We start from the raw sequence: 27,366 nt of genomic DNA on the forward strand, positions 1-27,366 counted from the left end.
GGATCCGGAGGTGTTTAGCCCCGGAAAATGTTTTCAGGAGATAATAGCGTAGTATTTCGGACAGCAGCGAACCTTTTCTGTCTCCAACAACATTGGACACATTTGAAGATATGTTGTTTTTTGTTATCTTGCAATGACGATACATCAAATATAAATCATTGCACACGTGTCGGTTGGATGGCCGACGTAAAGCCCGAGTAGCGCCTCTAAGTCAAAATCGGGGTATAACTGCGCAAGCGTATAAGGCAGTGGTAAACCCCAATGCATCTTGGGAAGAAGAAGGTGTCGTTTTGTTGGAAAAAGTCATTGACCGCCAGTGGTCTTCTATTTCGCAAATATTGCGTTTAAGCATTCACATAGAATAGCTAGGACAAACAAACAGTGCTGGTGAGTTATTTTACTTCGAAATGGAATCCTTACATGTCAATGAATGTCTTTTTTTCCCTAGAATGCTTGTGAAATGACTCGCAAATGAGGACATTTTAGCGGTTGTTTAGCCCAACCACAACCTTTGAATTTATTAGTTGCTGTAATTTGCCTTTGAGTTAGTACATGTAATTACGTGGCGATTATTAATATTTCTTAATGGTGTATGGTTGTTTTCCAGAGGTTGTGAATGGGAGAAATGGGAGCGGACAAGAGGTGAGTGCAAGTGCTGTCGGCCGCCATGTCAGTTAGATGTCGTCATTGAGAGCAGACGATTCGCGCAGCCGTACATACTGATATAAACATATAAAGTAAACACTTACCAATCCCTGCAATTTTGTAACGTATAACTAATGCTTTTCTCATTTTACTTCGCTGCATTGTATGTACTATACAACAATTTAATTGATAGATGAGTAATAAAGCTTGAAAATCTTAGCCGATAATATTGAAGAGGAAATGGTTAAACTAAAATTGTGGTTTGATGTAAATAAATTATCTTTAAACTTGGAAAAGACTAAATTTATGGTATTCAGTAATAAAAGAAAGATAGAAGTTAGTTTATCCATAAACAATGTGAAAATTGAGAAGGTGTCTGAAATCAGATTTCTGGGGGTCATCTTAGATGAAAAGTTGACATGGAAAGCTCATATATTGCATGTGAAAAATAAGGTATCTAAAAGTTTATTTATTTTGAACAAGGTTAAATACAGTTTCCCGTATAATACAATGAGAATGTTATATTGCTCAATTATTTTACCTTATTTCAATTATTGTGCAGAAATATGGGGAAATACATATCACAGCAACATAATGCCTTTATTTCTTTCACAGAAAAGAGCAATTCGTATAATTTTTACAGTAGGATATAGAGACCACACAAATCCACTCTTCATTAGGTCAGGATTATTAAAACTAAAAGACATTGTAGAATTGCATACTCTACTAGTGATGTTCAAAGCTAGAAATAAAGTTCTTCCGAAGGGCTGACAAAAGTTATTTGTGTTCACGTCTGAAGATGAGAACCACAGAAGGCGGTATGATTTTAAACATCCAAGAGTGCGAACAAATTTGAAGCAAATGTGCTTGTCTGTTGTTGGTGTGAAAGCATGGAATTCTCTAGACAAAGACTTAAAAAGTTGCAAGAATATCTTTGAATTTAAAAAGAGTTACAAAAAGAGACAACTGGAATTATATCAAACGGCTTTTTGATTTTGATTGGACGTGTCATTTTGAAAATGCTTAAACGAAAATTAAAAGTATGTTGGAGTTCGGGTGTTGGTGGAGGGAACAGTTAAAAAGTCATCTAAATAATTTGTGTTAAAAAGGGGGCAGATAAATATAAGAATAGTATTCTTCCATCTGCTCCTTTCTGATCATGGAAATGTATAAGAAACTAAAAAACAATGAAAGTGTCAACTGTACATGGCTTGTATATATGCATTTTCATGAAAGGAATAAAAAGAAATGAAATGATGATAATAAAGCAGGGTAGGTGGTGCAGATGAGGGTAGAGTAGCCACAAATTGTACTCAAGGAAGAGTACCATTACTTTTGAGTAATATGACTCAAGTAAAATATAGTCATTAAATTAACTACAGAAGTAAGAGTCATTATTCCGTAAAAACAATCAAACAGTGATTCAGGCCTCAAATTTTTAAGGTTAAGGCAAGTGTTGCCTTAAAGGAGGGCTCGTATTTTAGGGCACCAAGGCAAACATGATTTTCTTTCCAGGCAGGGGCTCCAAAGCATGCATGCATACATATAATACAGTTTATTTTTATTCATTGTTAATATAAACTCATCAGCTTTTTGTCATTTAATGATGCCTTTATCTCAATTTTTGCTTTTTTGATAGAAGGAAGTTTTTTTTTTAATTTATTTTTTAAGTTATGTACATGTAGATGCTGTATTGGGACAGATCCATTTAGAGTTTGAGCAGAAATAGGTCGTATAGGAATTAACTACACACAATAAAACATTAACAAAATGATGTGTCAAATTGTTTTTAAAGTAATACCTTTGTGACATGAAAAAAACATGGTATTTACACAAGGGTGTAACAGTACACAAAAATTTTGGTTCGGTACGTACCTCGGTTTAGAGGTCACGGTTCGGTTCATTTTTGGTACAGTAAGAAAACAACAAAATATAAATTTATTTGGTTATTTGTTTACCAAATTTGTAAACAATGGCTTTATCCTTTTAACATTGGGAACACTATAATAATTTTGCCCCAAAATAGAAATAGCTCTGTGTGTGATGGATGTGAGCCACCACTAGGCTGATCAGTGCAACAGCAGGCATTTATGAATGATAAGGATAATAATAACATACTGTATACACACAGGGTCGATTGCCAGGGTTAATGTGGTCAACATATATCAAATAGAAACTAAATAAGATAAGGCTCAGAATGGTTTCTTAACAAAAACCTTTCTACATATAAAGCGCTTTTTTGATTGATTGATTGAGACTTTTATTAGTAGATTGCACAGTACAGTACATATTCCGTACAATTGACCACCAAATGGTAACACCTGAATAAGTTTTTCGACTTGTTTAAGTCTGGGTCCACGTTAATCAACATTAAACTGCCTCAAGTTGTTGCTCAGATTAAATAAAATGACAAAACTTTTCTTCCACATACAAAAAGTGCAACATTAAACTGTTTCAAGTCAACTCAGCCTCAGATTAACTTTTCTTCCCCCGCAGCATTTAACCCTGGTGACTTTCACTCAATCTTCATGTTTTTTGCCAGAAAAATCAGTTTATCCACATTTTCTGCAGAAAGAGCAGACCTGCTTGCAGTTACAATGGCACGGAGGTAGCAGGTATGGCGAGGTAGTGCCTGGCTAACTTGGCAGTAAGAGGATATATGGGCTCATTGTTCTTCCACCATTGAAGTGGGTCAAAATCTAGTTTTTAATGCAATATGGTCTTAAATCTGCTGCTATAAAAACATTTGTTATTGCTTTAGCCCTGCCTGACTCGCCGAGGAGAGACTTCGTCGTTCTCTTCGTTGAAGTGATGTTCACTTGTGGGTGGTGCCGCTTCAAAATGGGTTAGCATGTTTGACGTGTTGCCAGAAGCATACTCTAACGCTGCTGAACAATGTCGGCAAACCGCTTTTGCTTTGTCCGCCTCTCGTCCTCCATTGTTTTATCGCACCACGAGGCTGAAGTGTTCCCAAACGGGAGATCTTAACAAGGCAGGAGTGTCTTCCAGCTCTTGACTTTTACATGTTGCCGTAGCCCGGTCGCTGCTAGCATGCCGTGTGTTGTGCCTCGTGTGCATTGTTTACACAACGTGCGGTGCGCTCCTTAATATGTCCGTGTGGAAACTCGTTCGGTACACCTCCGAACCGAACCGAAACCCCTGTACCGAAACGGTTCAATACAAATGCACATACCGTTACACCCTTATGTTTACTTTTTGATATCAAAATAAAACACAAAGCAGTTTGGCTAATGAAGATAAAGTCTAATAAACAAGATGTGTTCTTCTCTAACGCCCCCTTGTGGTTCAGTACAATAGTTTGGCCAACAACAAAAAAACAGGAGTGACAGCATGTTTCCTCACTTCATTAACTCTGTCACAGCAGCTGATGGATGCTGTATTGTCAAAATGAAAGCGACATCATATAGTTTTTCTCCTTCACTGTATACTTTTAGTGTGGGGACAAGTGTATCCAATATTGTCCACACCTGTCTCCATTTAAACACAGCATTGCGCTCTTAAACACATGGCGAGAAGCGAGGAAAAATGACTAGCGTCCCGGAGGAGTTGGTGCTGCAAGGAATTCTGGGAATGTGTTATGTTGTGTTTATGTTGTGTTGCGGTGCAAATATTCTCCCGAAATGTGTTTATTGTTTTTTAGTGTAGTCTCACTAATGGCACATATTTATGACAGTGTTGGCGTTGTTTATATGGTCACCTTTAGCGTGACATGTATTGCTGTTGATTAACTTTTCTCCGAGGGGATATCACTGGAGCAAGATCAACGTTGTTAAAACACCATTAATATAAAGTGAAACGACGATAGTGCGCATGTGTCTGACTTTGTGTTGCCTTAAATGCATCAATAAATTTAGGATTTTCAGAAATTCATTAAGAAGACGGTTACCGTCTGAAATTCAACTTGTAATTATCATTATGAAGTTGATCAATATATCCCTTGTCCAATAACAAGTAAAAAGTCAAAGGCGGTCACGGCAAGCTGTTGCCGCAAATGTTGGTCAATTATTTAAGGCATTGCAGCAAATGAGAGGGCGGTCGCGGCAATTGCCGTGGTTAAATTCGATCCCTGTATGTGCGTGCGTGTGTAAAAAAAATAAAAATCATGCAACATATTTTTTTTTGTTGGAATTTTAATTCTTGTTGGCTGAAATGTGAACATTTGAAAATGACAGCGCAAGATATAGATGTTATTTATCCCAGTTTGTAAGTAATTATTAGAAAGGTGTGCTGTTTTATCTGACGTCATGTCACTTTTTAACAGTCAGAACGTTTTCATGCACTGAATTACCGGTAGTCTGATTTGTCAAATAATTAAGTTTCTTCTATTTTCACACCTACATGTGAAGTTTTAGTTTCCATACTTTATCTGCGACTGTTGGCCATAAGCACTGTGCGTCTTGTACGCTAAGGGGCGATTTTCGTTGTTTTAGCTTGTTTAGCAATGTGGGTATGTGACAGTAGAAGAGAATGCTACATGCTAATAAAGTAGCGCTAGTAACTTTCAAGCCCTGGATCTAACAGATAACCTCCCAGGTTTTAACGTAAATGACACTCGTGGTTATTGTGATCATCAGAGACATACAGAAATATTGCTGTTTTAGTGAACTGTTTGACTATTTACTGTTTATACAAATTGCATAGTTTATACACAATTTGACCCAATTTACATGTCAATAACGTCTAAATTGATGTATTTGGAAGTTTACTTCCTTCATCACTAAATTAGATATGAAATACGATGTTGCGGATGATGTGAACTAATTAGGTCTATCCTGTCTTAAAGTCTTGTGAGCTACCACTATTTATTGTTGATTGACTAACGAAACATACACATATTTTTACTCTGTAATAATTAATTGTATTTATAAAAAGTTTTAGCGTCAAAATACGTCTGTTAGGAAGTTTCTGTTCACCAGTTCTCTCCACCATCTGCTGGCGTAATGTCACAATGTCTTCTTTGAGAACATTCAGACACTTACAAAACAAGTAGATATTTTATTTTTATCATATACTTCAAAAACATTGACCTATTTCAGCTTCTATATCTGTACATTGTGCTTGTTGTTATAAACATCCCATCCACGGCCTGTTCTTCATCTGCAAATAATGTAGTATGCCAGGGTCAGTTTGACGAAATGGAGTCATTTGTCACCAGTGCTTACGTTGGATTGGTGAAACAAGAGTCATGTGACAATGCCCGCTGACGAGGCAAATTAATACTGTACGTCTGTGCAAGTGGTAATCAATAGCTTATAAATAATTATGATGTCAATAAACAAGAGTGATGAGCAGTAAAAATTAATGGATGGATGGATAAATGTAGTGATCAGAATGAAATTTTATTTAACAAAGTAAAATTAGTGTTTTCTCTTGACAATAATGCTCAAAAGTTTGTTGTAATAAACTTGTCTGACAAGTACAGATTATCCAAAAAGTTACTGAAGTAAATGTATCCCTGCGACCTCTACCCACCTCTGGCTTTGAAGTGTGTTAAGAAGCTGAGTTGTTATTCCATTTCTGTAGGGAGTTAAAGACTAGCCACACAGATTCAATCTGGTTATGTTCTTAATTATCTATATTCTATAATGATGTCTCAAGCTAGCACTAATCCATGATTATGTCTAGCCTGATGGATATATGGTGGTAGTTCTACCATTAATTAATTTTGATTTTTAATGCCTCTTTAAATAGGATAAGTCGATCTGAACGTAGCGGCAGGTATGGCTCCGACCAGCCTCGTGATGGTTCCGATTGGCGGGACAGACGAGAGAGGGATCAAGAGCGTGACCGCCGCTGGTCGGATGAGAGGCGAGGCGATCGCAATGAGGGAGACCGCCGTGGATCCAGAGATAGTCCAGAGGTGATTATGCCTCAAAACTTATTTTCTTTATTCTTTAATTTTTGTTATTCCAGTCGTTTAACAACTCGATCTAAGGTGATGCATTAATATGTTTTGTATTTCAGCCGAGAGAACGGAAAAGACGTAACAGCGATAGATCAGAAGATGGGTACCACTCTGATGGGGACTACCTCGATCAGGATTACAGAAGAGAAGGTGGCGATGAGAAGAAAAGCAAGACCATCATGCTATGGGGTCTTTCTACTTTCACCACGGAAGAAGATGTATGTATCTTGTAGCAGCCTGTTGTGTGTGGCCAGAGGCCTTTTGTAATGATCTTTCTGTCGATTAGATCTGTTTCGCCATCGATCAGCTGGAGGGTCCGCAGCCTGCCGATGTCAGACTGATGAAAAAGAAGACAGGTGAGAATGGGATACATGACGAACCCTGCCTTTCCCTTAGTCTTTGACCATAGGGCAAATCTGCTTCTGTTCAGACCCATTTTCCCATAGCAACATGGTCAGATTAGTTTTTAAACAACATAAAATGGTTTTAAGTGTGATCAGTACCGTTCATTATGACTCCTGTGAAGGTAAGTTACAAGAGCCATTGGCCCACAGTGTATTAGTTAGCCTGGCGTGAACATTGGTATCAGTGGTATTCCTTTTTTCCTTTCTTTTTTTTTGCTATGGTAAAACTTAAGGAGCGGCCTGTTGTTAACCAAACAAGGCCTGGGTCGTGAAGCAGTTTGTGGAACAGTTTTAATGATATGCCCATGGACTCTTAACTAACACGCCTCCCGTCTATATTTGAATGCTGTCTCTAGGTATAAGCCGTGGTTTCGCCTTCGTGGACTTTTATCACTTGCAAGATGCTACCCGATGGATGGAGACCAATCAGGTTGCTTCACAATCGCCAAGTCTAGTTTTAATCTTGGAGATTTAGGGAAAATAACCCTAAAGGCAACCAAAATGCTTTAAACCAGTAGATTCTTTGCCACAAAGCAGAAAATGTTTGTACCTGTTCTATAGGGGTGTAACGATTGATGGCTACATTGATAGATCGATTTATATCCTAAATATCAAGAATATTGATTGGTGCTTGGCAAGTTTCCCTTCCGGAAGAATCCATGATCATTTTAAAAGTGAATCGATTGATTTTAGTAATAGTAGAAAAAGGAAGTGATAAGGGAGCAACAGAGGCAATGCACCTACTTATGGAACACAACAACATAAAGTGTGACACAAAATACGCATGTATCAACCAAGGAGAAATCATTTAATGAGAAATAAATAAATAAAAGAGATGGATGAAGGAGGTTATGGAAATTAGGCACAGAGGGGCCAATACTACCACAGGGATAAGGAGAGGTGGGGGAAATTATTGATTTTTAGATGCATTGCATGTCGGACATGGTCCATAATAAAATCGTTTAGTAAACGTCGATAAGCAATTTATTTATTGTTAATAAAGTCATGTAGACCGTTCTATAATTTGTCTGACTGCAGGCACCTCTGTTCCAGTTTTTCACACATTTCTATTGATTTATTAAATGTGACCGGAATTAATTTAACTGTTTCTCATTACAAATGCCCCGTTTTTAAAAGTTGCTTATTTAGTGAAACTAAAATAAATTTAAAACTGCATCAATATACATAAATTAAAGATGCATCAAATATCGATTTTTAATAGAATCGTGAGGTGTCCAAAGATTCCCACCTCTGGGGATGAGGGGGCATACATGCTTCCGCCCACGGTGATGTCTGTCATCGGCGACGCCAGGGTGAAGAACAGATGCTGTTTGATATCGACGGGTAGCAGACATCAACAGGACACTAGGTCTAGGGGAAACTTTATGTAGCATGTACATCTATTGTTAAAATGTTGGTTACTGTACTTTATTGAGGTGCTTGAGTGTAGAAAATAAGATGTGAATGCATTGGCCATTAATTGGTTACTTGCTTGTTTGTATCTATAGTTCATTTATACATAATTCCCTTACAAGAAATAACAGGAGTATAGGAAACTTTATCTCCAGTAACTAGTATTATTTTCCCAGTCACACTGGTTGTTGATTAATTTTTTTTTTCTAAAAACTTGCTGAATTGATTTCAACTCTCTGGATCGTTTCGAATCATATCATTATAAAAAATGAGATTGTCTCTTGAATCATATCGGCAACCACGAATATCGAATCAAATTGAGTCGTTGTAAAAATAAAAATAAATCGTTACACCCCTACTGTTCTATGATGGTTGTTTTGGATAAGTATGTTTATTGTTATATTAGTAACATTAGAAATAATAAGGAAATTTCCTTTAATTCAAATGTATAAAACACAGTTAACACATGATCAGGATGTTATCAACATTTTTCTAAAGGCCTTAGAGCGATTTTTCATCTTCCTTTTTTTACTATAGTCATCTCCAACATTTTTGTGGGAAGCTCATGTATGGTTTTGCAGAGAGCAGTCAGAATTGTCTTTTAGGGTCACATTACACACTTTGCTCCAGCTCAGTCTGGGCACTTGGGTCCCAAACACTTAAAGCACCCTCTTACACATCACATACATCACATGTCTGTCTTTAGCACAAAGGATACGTGCTGGGGGTCCCTCACCCCCCTTCTCTCCCCTTCCAAGATGATTACTCTGAGTTGAGATCAAAACGTACCACAAATACTCAGGTAACACCTCTATTCCTCTTTCAGAACCGACTCGTCATCCAAGGGAAAAATGTGGACATGCACTACTGTCATCCCAGACACAACTATGGAGACTGGCTCTGCAATACTGTAAGTTAATACTGTTTTTCTTCCGTTAACTGCCACACGCTCCTGCTTTCAAGTAGCTCAGCAATTCTTGAATAGCTGCATTCATGTTAGCTTGAGTTTGGATTTGGATAAATGGTAGCGGTTAGGTCAGGGGTCGGCAACCCGCGGCTCCGGCTCTTTGATCACTCTGATGCGGCTCAGCTGCATACTTGCATACTTGGTTTATACATAGCACAAAGCAAAAAAAAACTTTGTATGCAGTGTTATTTCATTTTAAATTTCAAAAGAGTTGTGTGGCTCCCATTTGTTTTCTTTATTTTGTGAAACGGGTCAAAATGGCTCTTTGAGTGGTAAAGGTTGCCGACCTCTGGGTTAGGTGGTGTCTCGGGTAACTTGAGGTGTGCTGCATCAATGTAGACTGCAACTTGTCTCAGGCAGCACTGTTCCGGGCTTTAAGCAGGTGTATAATAAAAATGATGTGAACGGTTACTTGCAGTGTGGCCTGTACAATTTCCGGAGGCGGCTGAAGTGCTTCAGGTGTGGAGCAACCAAAGTTGGTAAGTAGTTAAATCATCAGGAGGCCACCGACTCCCAGCATCCAAGCAGTCTGAGGCAAAGTGTTGGGATGCAGATCAGTGTTTTGATTTTGTTGAGTTGTAAAAGCCTGTAAGCTGGACAGAAAGCCCAGTCTTTAAAGAGCATGCACTTATAAAAAAACCTCAACGTTTTAATTGCAAACCTTGATGGGGCTCATGAAAGGGTTTTAGCTATGGTTGCTTTTGTTGACTGCCCTAAAATTTAAGTTTATGCACGTTGTCTGTCCTCTCAACAGAAGATACAAGCAGCAGTAATGATGTTCCTGAAACACAACTCAGCGGAGACTACTGTGGTGACAGTAAGAACTTCAATTGCACCACCTCATCTAGGCCTTATATGGCAAGGTTTTTCACTTGCTCGTTGTCATTCACAGCGATCATCCTGAGAAATATTGCTCCTCTTAGCACCGTGGAAGCCATCATGACTGCCCTGGCGCCATATGCCATTCTTTCACCCAACAACATTCGCCTCATCAAGGTCAAACAGACCGGACATAACCGAGGCTTTGCTTTCGTTCAGCTGTCTTCTCCTCTAGTAAAAAATATATTTACATTGATTAAACATGTTAGATGTCTACACCACTGGGGTGTAATACATATATTTGTAACGCAGGAGGCCACTCAGCTGCTCAGCATCTTGCAAGGACTGCAGCCTCCACTAAAACTGGACGGGAAGACAATTGGTGTGGACTATGCTAAGAGTGCTAGGAAGTGTGTAACCGCCTAAACGGCTTTATTCATTTAACATAATTGGTCCGTGTACAATAATTGTCCTTTGATTTTCACTAGGGACCTTTTACTGCCTGATGGTAATCGTGTCAGCGCCTTTTCTGTTGCTAGCACAGCAATTGCTGCTGCTCAGTGGTCCTCAAGTCAGGTAGGAACTGTTTCTGTCACAAATCAGATTTTTTTTATTTCCAGTTTTCAGCTACAGTCTTAGCTGTTGTTGCCTCCTTAGCCACAACCGAGCGGAGAGGGAGCGTCAGAGTACAGCCTCTTGCAGGAAGGATTCCCTCTAATGTCACAGGTTGGTAGGACAAAAAAAGACTCTAAACTGCAGTTCAGCAAATTAGTTTCCATGGCTCCATCTAGTGGCCATTAAGAGACATTAAATATGAAAAGCCCTAGTTGTGTTTTCCACATTCTCGTTCATATTGTAAACTTCAATCAAAATAAATGTATTCCACTTACTTTGTTGCATCGTTTCAGGCTTTCTATCAAGCTGCAGGAGCCAGCACCTCGCAGGAAAATGGACTTCTTGGAGGTACAAAATGTTGAACATATTCCATTTGTAACATTAGTTCAACACTAAATATAAAGGTTAACATAACATTCAGTCACAGCTTACATGCATTACAGTGGTCTGGTAGAATTGTGCAACTTCACTTTATAGCATTTTTTCTAAATACATATCTAAAATCCTATCACGTTCCTCGCTGTTTCAAGTTTGACAATGGCCTCTTATGAGTCAAAAACATACATTTATCTTAATCAACGTTACATGTTTTTTGTCTAAATTAAACATTTTCAATCTTAAAATAAATGAATTTAAAATAACGCATATGTACTGTATTGCACAGCTCTTAAAGGGAAACGGCACCTTAAAATAATTGCCTATTCAGTCATTATGAGAGACAAGAACACATGGGATTTTAAAGATGATATACGCTTGGAAGATACGGCTAATGGGAGTCATCGTTGTAGCCTTCAAAGCCCTCTAAAACAACTTTAAACCCTCTTATTGATTTATATACACACTGCAAGTCTATATATAATGTAGTAACAGACACCTTCATAACAATATGTAATATGTACAATTTTTACCCTATTTTGGTCATTTTTATCATTGCTGGAACACATTTTTCGGCGCATTTATTTACGGTTTCTATAGCAGCGCACGTCTGACTTCTGGCAACAACCCCTTCCGGATACAAACACGCGAGTGTGCTTTAAGCATGGCAGATTTGTTAACAAACAACGGAGATAACTTTTTAAGGAAAAATGGATTCTAAACCTTATTTTGTTAAATCTGAATTTATGGAGGATGAACTACTGCTTCTAGAAGCCGGTATGAAGGAAGAGTGAGACGTTTGAGCAGACAGAAGCCGACAGAGTGAGGTGAAAGTGAATTAAAGCTGCAAAATGTAGAACTTGAAGCTAAGCTACTTCGACAGAAATTGAGTGCTGAGCCATAATTAACCGGACAAAACTTCCCCGGCCAGCTGGACCAAACAGACATGTCCATCGAGTTTGGACCACTTTATATTGATCATGATACACAGCACGTCATGCGGGTTATTACAACTACAGTACATACGCTGTCTGGCTAGCTGTGTACAAACAAAACATGTAATGTGGGCCAATACTTTACAGATACTGTAATATTATTGTTCATGTTTTTCGGTCAGTACAGATTGGTGTGTTATTGCATTGTGTTGTGCAGTGCAAACTCAAACACGTTTTGTGCTGAAGTAGAAGCTAGCTTATCTCTTGCTGTAGTTAGCTTCTATGGCCAATACCATAGCACGCCAACGTGTTAGTACGCTAGAAATAGTTTTTCACTGTTCGCTCTTACAATAACAATGTTGCTACAGTTTGGTTATCATACAGGTTACGGAACGTAAATTAAGTATTCTTGATGTTTTTATAATTAATTTTTAAAGTCATTTAGTGGTCAAATTGATTGCTCCCATTTGCTACATTGCCAGCCACTAAGAACGAGCCTATTTTTATGTTAGAAAGCGAGAGAAAAAACCTTTTGTCTTGTCTCTCATAATGATTGTAAAAGATTTTTAAAAATTCCCCTTCAATCCTTATTGAACAAGTTGCGGTATTTTTACGTTTGTGGTTGTTAAAGGACTTTGTGTGTGTCTACTACTGTGGATCGTGTCTTATGTATTAAAGTATAGGGATATAACCGTATGAAAATGTTATATCACTGTTACTGTCACCAAAATGATCATGGTTACCATTATCGTGGTATTATTGAATGTGCTTCTGAAGTATTTATACATTTCCACTGAAATCTTTCAACCAAGGTTTTTTTAAATAAGTAATATAAACAGACACAGTATACTGTCTTATTAAAGAAACAGAATACATTTACACTGCAGGCCAAAGTGGCCCAAACCAGATTTTTTTTACATCAGATTTTTTTCCAGCTGACTGTTAACACTGCAAGTAAAATGTGATTTTTATCCGACTCCAGTGTAAACGTGCACATGCCCCAATGTGGCCTCAACCTCACTTGCATGCGCACTTCGATAAAGTGAAAACAAAGGAAGTTGACTGGGAGAAAGTCCCTATTACTACAAAATAAAATAAGTTGTAACACCTTAAAAATTTGTTTTGAAAGTAAATTAAAGTAATATAATGTATGTAAGGATGTATATAGTGTAATATACTGTATTTGAAAGGGTTGTGATCTTTTTATGGCTGTTAAGTAGAGGAGACACTGGCATCAGCGGGGATATTTGGGAGCTTTATTTTTCAACTCGCATGTAAGCAAATGCGTCACCGCATCAATTCCGGTCTTTCAACTATCGCTATTTCTTCGGAAGCAAAATATATATTCATATATTACTTTTAGCCTATTATTTCCGCTCAGTTGACAAGTGATGCACCGAAAATTAGGTTTACTTAAATAAAAACCAAAGCCGGATGTTGTGATTAAATATCTATTTCCGCTGGCGTCTGCGTCTTTTCAGCGCACATGAGTGACGTGCCCAAAGCTGATATAAAAAATCGCATTCAGGCCACATTCAAGTCACATGGCATTTAGACTGCAGTAACATTTGAAAAGATCGGATTCAGGACTACCTCCTGATGTGGCCTGAATCTGATGGAAAAAGATCAGATTAGAAGCACTTAAGAGTGTTTAGACTGGCAAAATAAATCAGATCTGTGTCACTTGAGGACAAAAAAATCAGATTTGGTGTGCTGTGTAAACGGGGCCATATTGTTCCGGATTCTTAAGAGACATATTTTTATTTGAGGGTTAAGTGTTTTTTTTTTTTTCATAAGACAGCACAGTCTTAAATATCATCATTGTTCAGACAGCAATGTGTTTATACAAAATAGATTGGGGAATGACGTTTCTTAATAAGGAAAGACATTTAAGCTTTAATAATGTCAAACCTTATTTAGAAAGTTGGAAACAGGTTTTTATGCTCATAGCTATGAAAATATTTGCTTAATTGATAGTTCCTACTTTTGTTGAAACTCACTTATCGGGTCTGGAACCAATTAGCAGCAAGAAACATGGGATGGCTAATAAATAAAATAATTTTGTATGTACAATTTTAGCTGCTCCAGGTATGAGCGTTGTTCCGACTGCAGCTGGCGTAGTTCTCTCACCGACTGTCCAAGTCTACCAACCTCATATAATTGCCCAACCTGCCCTCCAGGTACTTTTTTCATTATGCTGCTTTGTTTTCAAAATCCTGCTGTGGTTGTTTGTGTTTACTAAAGGAATGAAGAGTTCCATGCGTCAAATACTGTAATATGTGCTACAGGCTTTGCCACTTTGCCAACAGTTGGAGGTAAAATCCCAGGCTGGACTTCTACCTGGTGCCCAAGCTGTCCCTGTTACCACGACGACAGCTGCCAGTTCAGCTACAACCGTTGGACAAGCTACAGACGTCATGATTGGTATGAACCCCTCTAATTACTAGCATATTCAAAGGGGAACTGCAGTTTTTTATTTTATTTTGCCTATTGTCAACAATCCTTACGAAAGACGAGAAGACAAAAGGTTTGTTTTTGTTTTTTTGCATTCTAACTTGTCATAATCGGTATCAATGCAGCTAATGGGAGCAATTCATTCTGCCTCTAAATCACTTAAAAAGGCTTCCCAAAACTGCCAACAATACTTGATTCTCGTTCCGCTAGGGCTGAGCCAATAATACGATATCAATATATATCGCGATAGACACATACTTGATATCAATATAAAATGCATTTGACAAAATATTCGATATATATTTATATTTTTGGTTTCAGAAGAAACCACAAATTATGAAGCAAAATTTGTTTCATGAAGTCACTTGCGCTTTGGGAACCCAGTGATCAGGAAACATTAAGTGTCACTAAGCAATAGGAGGGACTTGCTAACAGCCAATCATGTAACAGTATCAACTACCGAGTGTTACACCTTTCCTGCTGTACAGCTCCCGCCTCCCAGTTCCAGACCGTAGTCAAGTAGCACACGGGGGATATTCTCTCCAGGACCCACATTTTCGGCGGGGGTAACACCCTTCACTTTACCCGACAATGGGTCGGCTAAGCTCTGCTTTTTATCCAACTTTTTTTTATTATTGGCATTTTTAAATACAGAAAGAAGTGCAAGTCGAAACAGTACAATTTTAAAGTCAGAAATTCTTCACACCCTTTCCCTTAAAACCCAAATCCCCTCCCACCCCACTCAGGTCACACCAACAAGGGACATATGGCACAATCATATAACAAGTAAGACGACAAAGACAGACATCCTCACATACACACACACATACGAGGCCAGAGACAGACAAACAGGCTGAAAGGAGAGAAAGGGAGAAAATAGAATTAAAATTAAATTAAATTAAATTAAAATAATAATAATAAATAAAAGGGAGATTATTCCTCATCTGCGTCTGGGGATAAATCAAGAGAGTTGACATACAGCAAGAAAGGACTCCATGAGCTTTCAAACGCTTGAGCCGAGCCTTTTAGCGAAAACCTAAGTTTTTCTAGTTTTAGATTGTAGAGAACCTCTCTAATCCAACGGCCGTGTGATGGGGGGCGAGCCAGCTTCCAATTAAACAAAATCAATCGCCTGGCCAGCAAGGTCGTAAAAGCAACAGCGCGTTTTAATGATACCGGGCATGTGTTATCGGGGCATACGCCAAAAATGGCTGATAATGGGTTGGGGGGAAAGTTTTGACCGTATGCTTTCCCGATCGTGTCAAAAATATCCTCCCAAAAGGAACATAGTTTAGAGCAGGACCAGAACATATGGACATGGTCGGCCGGAGATTGTTTGCATCTATTGCAGGTATTTGCTAACAGTGGGATAGATTTTGGATAGTTTTGAGTTAGTGTAATGAATTTTATGGATTACTTTGCATTGGATGAGACTATGGCGGGCACATATTGAGGAGGAGTGAACCAGTTTCAGGGCAGAGTCCCAGTGTTGGTCGGATATGTTGGTATTAAGATCGCTCTCCCACGAGGCTCTTATCACTGATAGAGAGTTTGGAGCAACTGAACTTAAAGAGGTATATAACACAGAGATAAATGTTTTATGATTAGGGCTCAAAGATAACAATGTATCTATAAGAGTTTCCGGAGGACGATTCGGAAAGTGTGGGAACTGTTTCTTTACGAAGTCCCTCGCCTGAAAAAAACGAAAAAGGTGGGAGTTCGGCAAATCGTATTTGGAAGAGAGTTCAGTGAAGGAGGAGAACACGCCGTCTGCATAGAGGTCTTTCACAGTGGTGATGCAATGATCGTGCCAAGTCATGAATGCGGGGTCAGTACGGGAAGGTTTAAATAATTGGTTTTTAAGTAGCGGGGTCAATATAGATGGGCCCTGAAAACCCAAGTGTTTACGTAGCTGGTTCCGTATTTTAATGGAGATCGATACAATGGTGTTTGCGCCTTCAATTTTAAATGGGAAAGGGAGTGATGAGCATAAGCAAGAGTGCAATGAGGAGTGTGGGATCGCCGTTTCGAGGGATACCCAGGCCGGGAGGGTCTGAGAGCCTCCATCCATCCAGTATAGGAGTTTCTGTACGTTAGCCGCCCAATAGTATTGTCTAAAATTGGGGAGTGCAAGCCCTCCTTCAGATTTGGGGGATTGTAGGACCGACTTGCGGATTCGGGCCGATCCGGCCCCCCATAAAAATTTGGATATTGATTTGTCTAATTTATCGAAAAATGATTTAGTAATAAATATGGGGATATGTTGAAAAAGGTAGAGGAATTTAGGCAGAGTGATCATCTTGATCAGATTGATCCGGCCAGCGAGAGATAGTGGTAAAACAGACCAGCGGGCAAAGTTCTTCTCCATCTTTTCAATTAGAGGTAAAAAATTTGCCCGGAGCATATCAGACATAGCCGGAGTAATAAGGATTCCCAAGTAATGAATCCCGTCATGTGCCCATTTGAATGCCGCTAAAGATCGTGGTAGCTGTTTAGCTAAGGAATTAATCGGAAACAGCTCACTTTTTTGGTAGTTAAGTTTGTAACCCGAGTGTGTGCCAAACCGCTCCAGAATGTCAAATATTACCGGGAGCGAGCTATCAGGGTCCGAGATGTACAAGAGCAGGTCATCCGCATAAAGCGAGACTTTGTGCAGCGTGTCCGACCGGGTGATACCTTTAAAGCCTGCCTCCGCGCGCAGCCAAAGAGCAAGGGGTTCTATCGCAATAGCAAACAGTAATGGAGACAACGGGCAACCTTGTCTAGTCCCTCTTTTAAGAAAAATTGGGGCGGATAGTGTATTATTTGTACGTACCGAAGCTACTGGGGACGAGTACAAAAGTTTAACCCAGAGAATGAAATCCTCATTAAAACCAAACCGACCCATCACTTCAAATAGATATTCCCATTCAACCCTGTCAAAGGCTTTCTCCGCATCGAGGGATACTACCACCTCCGGGGTCGAGGGGTTTGGCGAATGGATAATGTTTAGGAGGCGCCAAGTGTTGTGTGAGGATTGCCGGCCTAGCATAAAACCTGTTTGATCCAACGAGATGATGGAAGGCATCACCCTTTGGAGCCGGAGAGCGAGAACCTTGGATAGAATTTTTAGATCTACATTTAAGAGCGAAATTGGTCTATAGCTGCTGCAAAGCAGGGGGTCTTTTTCTTTTTTTAGGATGAGAGAGATGGTGGCCCTCGATAAGGTTTCTGGGAGGCGATGCTGCAGAAAAGCTTCATTATACATGTCTCTTAGAGCCGGAGCAAGAACACTGGAGAAAGTTTTGTAATATTCTGCACTAAAGCCATCCGGGCCGGGTGACTTATTGCTCTGTAATGATTTGATGGCTTCTGTAATCTCAATGACACTAATGGGCTGGCCCAGGCCCCTCGCAGCCCCACATTCTATCTGGGGGAATGTTTTATCGCTAAACAGTTCATCTGAGGAAGGGGGGCAGTCTGAGGTATATAATGTTGTATAAAATGCAGCAAATGTTTCATTAATCTTAGCTGGATCAGTATGTAGTTCTCCTGTGTTAGAGCGAATAGACGTGATTAGTCTCGAAGATGCTTCCTCCCTGACCCGGTGGGCTAAGAGCCTGCCAGCTTTTTCCCCAGATTCAAAAAATCGTTGTCTGGATTTGAGCAGTTGTAATTTCGCTCTATTGACAGACATAAGGTCAAAGTCAGTTTGTAGGCGAAGGCGTTCTTTATATAGTGTCGGGTCTGGGTTTGAAGCGTATTTATCGTCAAGATCCTTAATCTTGCGGAGCAGCTCAGTGATTTGAATGGTCTCTGTCTTATTTAGGTTTGAAACAAAATATATAAATTGACCTCTAATATAGGCTTTAGATGCCTCCCATAGTATACCTCTTCCGATTTCTGGTGAGTTGTTCAGTTTGAAAAAACACTTAATTTGATCTTGTAGGAAATTCTTATAACGGTCTTCTGCTAATAAGGCTGAGTTGAATCGCCATTGTTTAAGGGGTCTAGGTTGAGTGTCCATATTGATGTCTACTGAGGTGGGGTCATGATCCGAGATTACAATGCTATGGTAATTACATGTTTTGGTTTTGGAAAGTAGTCTATTGTCGAGAAGAAAGAAGTCTATCCGAGTGTAAGTGTGATGTACATGGGAGAAATAGGAAAATTGTTTAATTGTAGGGGAGGCATGTCTCCACGGGTCTGTAAGACCTAACTGTTTAGCGAAAGTATCTAGTGTTTTAGCTGAATTAGATAAGGGAGCCAGTTTGTTAGATGATCGATCCAGTACAGGATCCTGCACCAGGTTAAAGTCCCCGCCCATGATGATAAAATGGTTTCCAATGTTCGGAAATGATGTAAACAATTTAGTCACATAAGAACTGTCATCCCAGTTGGGTCCATAAACGCTAGCGAGTATGACTGGGGTGCCTTGCAGCTTTCCGGACACAATAATATAACGACCAGCCGGGTCTGCTACAATTTGATTGAGTTCGAACGAAATATTTTTACGAATAAGGATAGCTTTGCCCCTGGCCCTTTCGTTGAATTTTGAATGGAAAATATGGCTGATCCAGCCTCTTTTAAGTCGTGAAATCTCTCTGTTGCGAAGGTGGGTCTCCTGAATGAAAAATATATCTCCTTTGAGGTGTTGCAAATGGGTCAAGACCCTCCCTATTTTAGTGGCGCTCCCCACTCCCCTCACATTCCATGAAACAAATCTAAGTGTATTACTGGCGCTTGTCATACCTCACCATGTCCAACTAGGAGAGCAGAACGGGCTGATGTATACAAGCAGGTCAGGAGGGGGGCTGATGCATGATAACTGGAAACTGCAGAGAGTACTGGTAAGAGGAGGGGATGAAACAGAAGTGTGAGAGGAAGGAATGAGGAGATAAACAAACCCATAAAAACACATACATATAGAAAACACAACAGACTCACACACATACTCGCAGACACAACAACATACAACAATGCCAGGTGGGTTAAACCTGGGAACCACCTACAGGGCCATCGTCCCAGGACCTGAGAACCCCATTGTCGAAACTGAACCTTAAGTGTCCTTTTCACAGCAGTGCGCTGTCCTTGCGCCTGCGTGGACGTATCCATATCGGCTTCCGGTTTTTTCCACCTCCCGAGAACAATAGATTGGCTCCAACTGAGTCAGAGCATTTTAAAGTGCATCAAAACTGCAATATATTCCCTCAGGAAACATAGTACCCAGTACTAAGATAACTTCAGAAAGCGAGAAAAATAAATTATAAAAGTGTAAACAACTCAAAAAACATATAGTAACCTAAAGTACAAGTGGTGCCATGTACATATACATATATACACACACCTATATATATATATGTATACACACATACACACACACCCATGCATGAACGTGTATACCATCATGGGTGTGTGGGTAAGGAATAACAGTAACCAACCAAGAGATAAGTAGGTCAGCAGTTAGGTCAAATACCAACAGAAAAAGTAAACCACAGTGTAGAAATATATATCTATTAGAACATGTTAAATAAATGTAAAGGGGAGACAAAATAATTTGCATGTCGATGTAGCAAAATAAAACACAATTACCAATATTGCGGGTTGTTTACACAATAATGATAATTGTATATTAACCAGGTTAGCTCTAGAATGTCAGTATAATATATTAGCTGAAAGATTAAACAAAGAGTGAATGAAAGTGGATCCAATGAGTGACCACACAGATGTAATATTCACGGTCAGGCCTGGAGTTGGCGATATGTTAGGATGGTTAACCGTGATAAAGCAGGCGATGATTGTTAAGGTTGGTGCCGGCAGTGTGGCCTCCAGACATGGCTGCAGTTAGCCAAGCTAGCGCCGTCCTGCCATGCACTGTGGGGTAGTCACATCGTATCAAACAAAGTTTCAATAAAGTCATACCAACTGAGATTACTCTTTTGCATGTTCTTGGCTGCGTTGATTGTGGGATTTGACAAAATCTTGGGCGTCTTTGAGAGATGCGAGTCGTCGTCTCTTTCCACCCTCGGTTGAAACCATTAGCTTAGCCGGATAGTGGAGTGCTGGTTTGAGGCCCAGATTGTAGAGATCCCTCATGACGTCCCGGTACACGGCCCGCTGTTCCAGTATTTCAGGGAAGTAGTCTTCGAAGATGTGTATCGGTGAGTCCTTGTACTTTAGTTTGCCCCTGCGTTTCCGAGCTTCCCGCACCACCAGCTCCCTCGTCTGGAATCGGTGGAAGCATATCACGATAGCCTGGGCCTGGCTTTGCTGTTAGCGAGCGGTGGGCACGGCCCAGCTCCGGGGTCGACGACAGCGTGTGTTCACCCAAGACTTCGACCAGCAGTTGAGAGAAGAACGTTGTTGGGTTTGGACCTTCGATGTTTTCGGGTACGCCGACAATTCTTATGTTGTTCCGACGACTTCTGCTCTCCAAGTCTATTAGCTTAGCTTTTAGCCTCGCGTTCTCCTCTGTTACGAATGTTAGCTTGGTGTTCATAGCCAGCATATCCTGGCTGGTCGTGTCGGCAAACAGTTCTAGTGAGGAGAGACGCTTCTGGTTTTCCAGAAGTGTGGTCTGAATACAGTCTAGCGTGTTGTTGAGTTTGGAAAAGGCGGAGTTAAACTCCGACGAGAGAGAAGTCTTGTGGTCCGCTAGCATTGTAGTTAGCGTAGCCATGATGGTACTTTCCGCCAGATCCTCCTTCCTTTGCTCCTCCTTTTTGGCTCTGTTAGACATTTTCTCATTTAGCGCGAAAAGGTATTAGTACTATTAAAACGTTAGTAGCAGTTACTGCATTCAGTCGAGCTATACAGAATGGTAGGAATGAGATTTGCGGGAGCGTGAAAAAAGTGCGACTACTCCATCTTGTCGCCAACCGGAAGTCGCTAAGCTCTGCTTTTGGGTCGGAATGACAAAGCCACCAACTTGTGTCAATTTAGTCGCTTTCATCTTATACATACAGGATACAACCGGACATATTTGATAAATAGCACCCTTTGTTTTACTCTATTTATTGGCAGCCTTAAATTAGTCATAAAAAGTATCAATAACTATCGATACCGATCAATATATACAACATATTTTGTGATATAGTTTTCGGCCATATCGCCCAGGCCTAGGTTCCGTAACCTGTATAATAACCAAGCTTTAGCAACGTTGTTGTAAGAGCGAACACTGAGGAACTGTTTTGCGAGGGACGTTTCCAGTTGATTTGGGTAAACAAATTATTTTATTTCAGCATAGCTTGGCTCAAAGTTTCCCTCTCTCTGCTTTCGTTTGCTCTAACGTTTCACCCTCTCTTCATGCTCAGCAGCAGTTCATCCTCCGCTTATTCAGGTTAAAAAAGGATAAGGCTGTGAATCCTCTTGTCCAAAAATGGTTGTCTTTGTTTTCTATTACCAAGTCTGCCATGATTAGAACACACTCGCGTTTGTTTCCGAAAGTAGGAACACTCATTTTTGCCAGAAGTTGGATATGCGTTGCTATGGAAACTGTTACTGTCACCAAAATTATCATGGTTTTCATTATCGTGGTATTATTGAATGTGCTTCCAAAGTATTTATACATTTCCATTGAAATCTTTCAACCAAGGTTTTTTTAAATAAGTAATATAAACGGACACAATATACTGTCTTTGTGAAAGAAACAAATAGACTATGTTTACACTGCAGGCCAAAGTTGCCCAAATCTGATTTTTTTTACATCAGATTTTTTTCCAGCTGACTGTTAGCACTGCAAGTAAAATGTGATTTTTATCCGACTCCAGTGTAAACGCGAACATGCCCCAATGTGGCCTCAACCTGACTTGCATGCACACCTCAATGAAGTTAAAACAAAGGAACTTTAAATTACCAAAATACGGTAAATATTGAACATATTACATTTTGTTATGATCGTGTCTGTTTCTACATTATATATTTACTTACAGTGTGTATATAAAACATTGGGGGATTTTGAAGTTGTTTTAAAGGCTAGAATGGTGACTCCCACATCTTGCAAGCATTTTTATCATCTTTAACCCCCTCTTCCAAAAAAAAATAAAAAATAGACCTGTCTGTTTTTGTCTCTCATAATAAATGTGAACAAATGGCAAAATTCTAAAAAAAAAAAAAAAAAAGTGCAGTTCCCCTTTAACTCTTCTGCTATTATCTGTTGTACCATATTTTCCGGACTATAGAGTGCACCAGTATACAGTATAAGCCACACAAAAATAGTTTTTATATATTAGCCGCACTAGACTAAGCCGCATGTATATATGTTGTGTAATTAGTTATTTACAGAAATATTTTTTAAATGGATATTTACTAGGGGTGTAAGGTACGTGTATTTGTATCGAACCGTTTCGGTACGGGGGTTTCGGTTCGGTTTGGAGATGTACCGAACGAGTTTCTAAGCTAAAGTCTTAACAAGCTGCTTTGCTTCTTCTGCCTCTGTCTCAGCACCCAGCATTGTCCCACCCACACAACCATCTGATTGGTTACACAAAAAGCGGTAACAGCCAATCAGTAGTGCGTATTCAGAGCGGTAACAGCCAATCAGCAGTGCGTATTCAGAGCGTATGTAGTCAGCGCTTCAGCGTCGAGCAGATAGGTGTTTAGCAGGTGAGCATAAGGCAGCGTACTCTCCCCAAATTATAATAAACACCTCCCAGTCAACTACTAGGAACATCACTATGAGCCTGTTAACGTTCTAGAAACTTAAACTGCAGCTCAGCTCGCTCGCAGTCCTGGCTTGAGGTGAAGGCTAATTAGCTTTTAGCGTAACGTTAGCTCATTTTGCTCTGTGTGTGTGTGCGTGTGCGTGTGTGCGGTCTCTCCTATTGATATTGTACTATTTACTGTTTACAAATTTGGTAAATAAATAACCAAAAAATTTATATTTTGTTGTTTTCTTACTGTACCGAAAATGAACCGTGACCTCTGAACCGAGGTACGTACCGAACCGAAATTTTTGTGTACCGTTACACCCCTAATATTTACATATCTCAATTTTTTTCGAGCAGTGTCTGTAACACGTCAGTAAAACCGCTGATCAAAAAAAACAGAAGTCATCGTCATGGACCCACTAGTTGCGGATGCTAGCTCTCCACAGCTAAACAGATTCGATGAATTCTACTGTGACATTTTGGTGGATTTACTGAGGAATTTGTGAAATTGGAACAATACAAACAGAATGCCAATCAATGTAAGTTAATAACTTGTAAATGTGCTAGCATGTTAGCTAATGCTAATGACACTATCTTCATTACATTACGATAACAAGTACAAATATGAAAACACTACCCCAGACATCACACATGGGACGGTTTAGTTAGTAAGAATTGTTTTAGTTTTATTATACCTCTTACAAACGTTGGCTGGAGTGATGAATGAGCAATCCATACGAGTAGAAATGCTCTGGATGATTAGACGACCGAACTGTACTTTTATTTCCGGTTCAAAGCTTTAAACAGCAGGAAACACCATAAAGGTTCACCCAGCTCACCTGCAATAAGCAAATATGTCCAAAAGATGGCACCATAGCACAAACAATACCACACTATTTCAGTGTGTTTTATGAAAAGTATTTGCATTATGGCCGTCAGTGAAGAAAAAAAATCCTTAAATAAGCCGCACTGTTTTATAAGCTGCAGTGTGCAAAGTGTAGGAAAAATGGCTTATAGTGCAGAATTTACAGTAATATTTCTGTTGTAATTGTCCCAGGTGTCCCGGACACGTCCACTTATCATTATGATGAGTCCTCTGGTTACTATTATGACCCTCAGACTGGCCTGTACTACGACCCAAATACACAAGTAAGTAGCACACGTTTTTCCAGGTTGTGCATGATGTGATGGCACACTTTGTTTCCTCCTTAGTATTACTACAACTCTCAGACTCAGCAGTATCTGTACTGGGACAGTGAAAAACAGACGTATGTTCCTGCCTCAGCGGACATAAATGCTGCACAAAATTCCGCAAGCGCAAAAGAAGCTCGAGAAGGAAAGGAGAAGAAAGAAAAGCCTAAGAGTAAAACTGCCCAGCAGGTAACATGCAAAATCAAATATTAGTGAAATGAATTTCCTTATTTACTTTGCTTTATTTTTTACTTTGTGCTGTGCTCCCCCAGATTGCTAAAGATATGGAGCGCTGGGCTAAGAGTCTTAATAAGCAAAAGGATAACTTCAGGAGCAGCTTCCAACCAATCAGCCAAGAGGAAAGGAGGGAGGCAGCAGCTGCTGATGCTTGCTTCACACTTTTTGAGAAGAAGGTAAAGTCTGTTGCATTCAATCGTACTTCAATTATTGATCTAAATTCATTACATCTTCAGCAAGCTGGAGTTCTAGAGAGAATCGTGCCAGAGATGATGAATGTACCCGAAGAGGAAGTACCCACCAGTTCTGGCAACGCCTCCAAGGTATGCGTTCCTCCCTGATTGGACTGCGGAATGTCCCATGAGACATATAGCGTTAAAGTCAATCTGTTGTTGCATCAGTCTGGCTTAGTGGCAGCCTACAGCGGAGACAGCGACCCTGAGGAGGCAGCTGAGGGGGCAGACGGTGGCCTGGACAAAATGACGGATTGGAAAAAACTGGCCTGCTTGTTGTGCAGGAGGCAGTTCCCCAACAAAGAAGGTTTAATCCGACATCAGCAACTGTCCGACCTGCACAAGGTAAACAGTGTCACAACATTACTCCTAGCTTCATGAAAGCCTCAACTTTCTGTTCATGCCAGAAGTCCTTTATTCCATCTTTAGAAAAACCTGGAGGTCATGCGTCGAGCCAGACTGAGTGAATCGGAGCTGGAGGAGTTAGAGCGAAGGGAATCAGAGGTTTGATTCAATATTAATTCTGTTGTTAATGGCATATTTAATCATTTGTGCTTGCTTTTTAATACTTGTGTGTGTAGTTGAAGTACAGAGACAGAGCAGCTGAGAGAAGAGAGAAATATGGCATCCCTGAACCTCCTGTCGCCAAAAAAAAGAAATACGCCCAACCAACACCAGCTGTGTGGGTATTTTGGAATTGGAAGATTGCACAACATACTTAAATCATTAAATGTCCAATCTGTCTCTTCTTTTTTGTGCAGGAACTATGAACAGCCCACCAAAGATGGCCTAAACAGTGACAATATTGGCAACAAAATGCTGCAGGCTATGGGCTGGAAGGAGGGTAAAGGCCTTGGTCGCAACCAGCAGGGAATCACTGCTCCTATTGAGGTATTCTTTTACAGCCACATCACGTTTCAAAGTTTGAAAATGGTTCAATGAAGTAAAAATATAAATACTACATTGGTATTGGCCACTAGATGAGACAAAACCAATCAGAGCGCCCTGTTTAGTATTGTGCTCACTGATTGGTTTAGCCTCAGGCAGCATTACTATATTGGATTAAATCGATAAAAAAGTGTAAAGGTGAATTATCATGTTTAAAGGAATATATCGTTAAACTATTTAGAAGGTCCTAAAGTGTTTTTATGCTCTAGCTATAAAAATATTACATTTATGATGAATAATTCCTACTTTATTGTAAGGAATTCACTCTCAGTTCTGTAACCAATTAACATAGTGTTTACTACATTCATTTAGTTAGGGTGTAATGCATGCTGAAACTCATTCCATTCTATTCTCCACTTTAAGGCCCAGCTGAGAACCAAAGGCGCTGGTCTGGGCACCAAAGGCAGCAACTACACGCTGTCTGCATCGGACACGTACAAAGATGCGGTCCGTAAAGCCATGTTTGCTCGCTTCACTGAGCTCGAGTGAATGATGAGCTTTGGAGGCACAGATTGGATTTAAATCCGTACATTTTGATGTTTCCTCATTCTGTTCTTCTGTTCACTTTGACCCAAACCACAATAGAAATCTCAAAATTGAGGCATGTGAACTTCAGATAGTAAATATAAATTATATATTGTACATATGCACAGTATGAGTCAAACCTTTTTTGTTTTACTTTTGTTTTTTTTGCTTGTGAGATGTTGCTTCAGTATGTTAAATATTGTACAGTTTATACAAAACTTCTTGTCTGTTTACAGAAAATAAACTCAAGAAAACTGCTTTTTTAGTCTCTGCTAATTATTAGTCTTAAGCTTTCAGTGTTTGTGTGCAAAAGAGGAAAATAGTCTTAAAATGTTCATAAGCACAGTCTATTGTCTTGAAATAGAAATTATAATTGTTTGTGCTGTCAAACCTTGTATTTGTTTTAATCAGATTAATCATACTTTAATTTGGATTAATCAGCAGCAACAAAAGGGTTGCCTTACTTATTGGCCTCAAACGTGGTTTGCTTTTAGACTTTTTAAAAAAAACTTGTGTTTTGATTAAAGTATATGTAAATTTTAATTACTTTGGTGTAATCTAAAGTCCCTTCACGGTTTATTTTGAAGCAAAATAACACTTGTCCGGTAACATCTGCGGTTAAGGTAAAGGAGCATGTGCGCTCGGTTGGTAGAGCGGCCGTGCCAGCAACTTGAGGGTTCCAGGTTCGATTCCTGCTTCTGCAATCCTAGTCACTGTCGTTGTGCCCTTGAGCAAACACTCAACCCACCTGCTCCAAGTTCCACCCACACTGGTTTAAGTGTAGATAATGGGTTTCACTATGTAACGCGCTTTGAGTCTCAAGAGAAAAAACACTTTATAAATATAAATTGTGTGATTAATCTGTATTTTATACATGATTAATCCAACCTTTTTATGATTAATCACATGTTGAATCGTACAATTTGACTGCTTTAATAATTACACACATACTTGAATGTGGACTACTTAAATTAAGTCAGTATTTGCAACAAAACAAATATAAGTAAGCAAACATAATGTAACACCCTTTTTTAGTATGTATTAAATATTTT

The 27,366-nt window shown here is 39.5% G+C and overlaps 1 protein-coding gene across 2 annotated transcripts; it reads left to right on the top strand.

The window, feature by feature from the left end:
- The first annotated feature begins 250 nt into the window (after positions 1-250).
- On the top strand, positions 251-26,573 carry rbm5 (RNA binding motif protein 5). Of its 2 annotated transcripts, none has more exons than XM_062049163.1 (25): positions 251-387; positions 608-642; positions 6,358-6,526; positions 6,631-6,789; positions 6,858-6,927; positions 7,332-7,405; positions 9,215-9,298; positions 9,774-9,834; positions 10,110-10,172; positions 10,248-10,408; positions 10,487-10,584; positions 10,663-10,750; positions 10,832-10,900; positions 11,083-11,137; positions 14,179-14,279; positions 14,388-14,523; positions 24,238-24,329; positions 24,393-24,560; positions 24,644-24,784; positions 24,845-24,931; positions 25,010-25,186; positions 25,271-25,345; positions 25,423-25,523; positions 25,603-25,732; positions 26,153-26,573. In XM_062049163.1, the coding sequence occupies exons 2-25, from the start codon at positions 617-619 to the stop codon at positions 26,276-26,278; spliced, it is 2,511 nt and encodes an 836-aa protein (XP_061905147.1). In that variant the 5' UTR covers positions 251-387; positions 608-616; the 3' UTR covers positions 26,279-26,573. The 2 variants fall into 2 exon arrangements, with proteins under 2 accessions (XP_061905147.1, XP_061905154.1); XM_062049170.1 differs by having other exon boundaries at positions 14,409-14,523.
- The last annotated feature ends 793 nt before the right edge of the window (positions 26,574-27,366 follow it).

This window comes from Entelurus aequoreus, linkage group LG01 (genome assembly GCF_033978785.1).
Source record: "Entelurus aequoreus isolate RoL-2023_Sb linkage group LG01, RoL_Eaeq_v1.1, whole genome shotgun sequence".
NCBI lineage: Eukaryota > Metazoa > Chordata > Actinopteri > Syngnathiformes > Syngnathidae > Entelurus > Entelurus aequoreus.

Excerpts from the sequence above, each read along its gene's own strand:
- rbm5 (XM_062049163.1), top strand. The coding sequence starts at position 617 with ATGGGAGAAATGGGAGCGGACAAGAG. Across the intron at positions 9,299-9,773 it reads GAGACTGGCTCTGCAATACT|TGTGGCCTGTACAATTTCCG; the intron begins GTAAGTTAATAC and ends GGTTACTTGCAG. Across the intron at positions 25,733-26,152 it reads GAATCACTGCTCCTATTGAG|GCCCAGCTGAGAACCAAAGG; the intron begins GTATTCTTTTAC and ends CTCCACTTTAAG.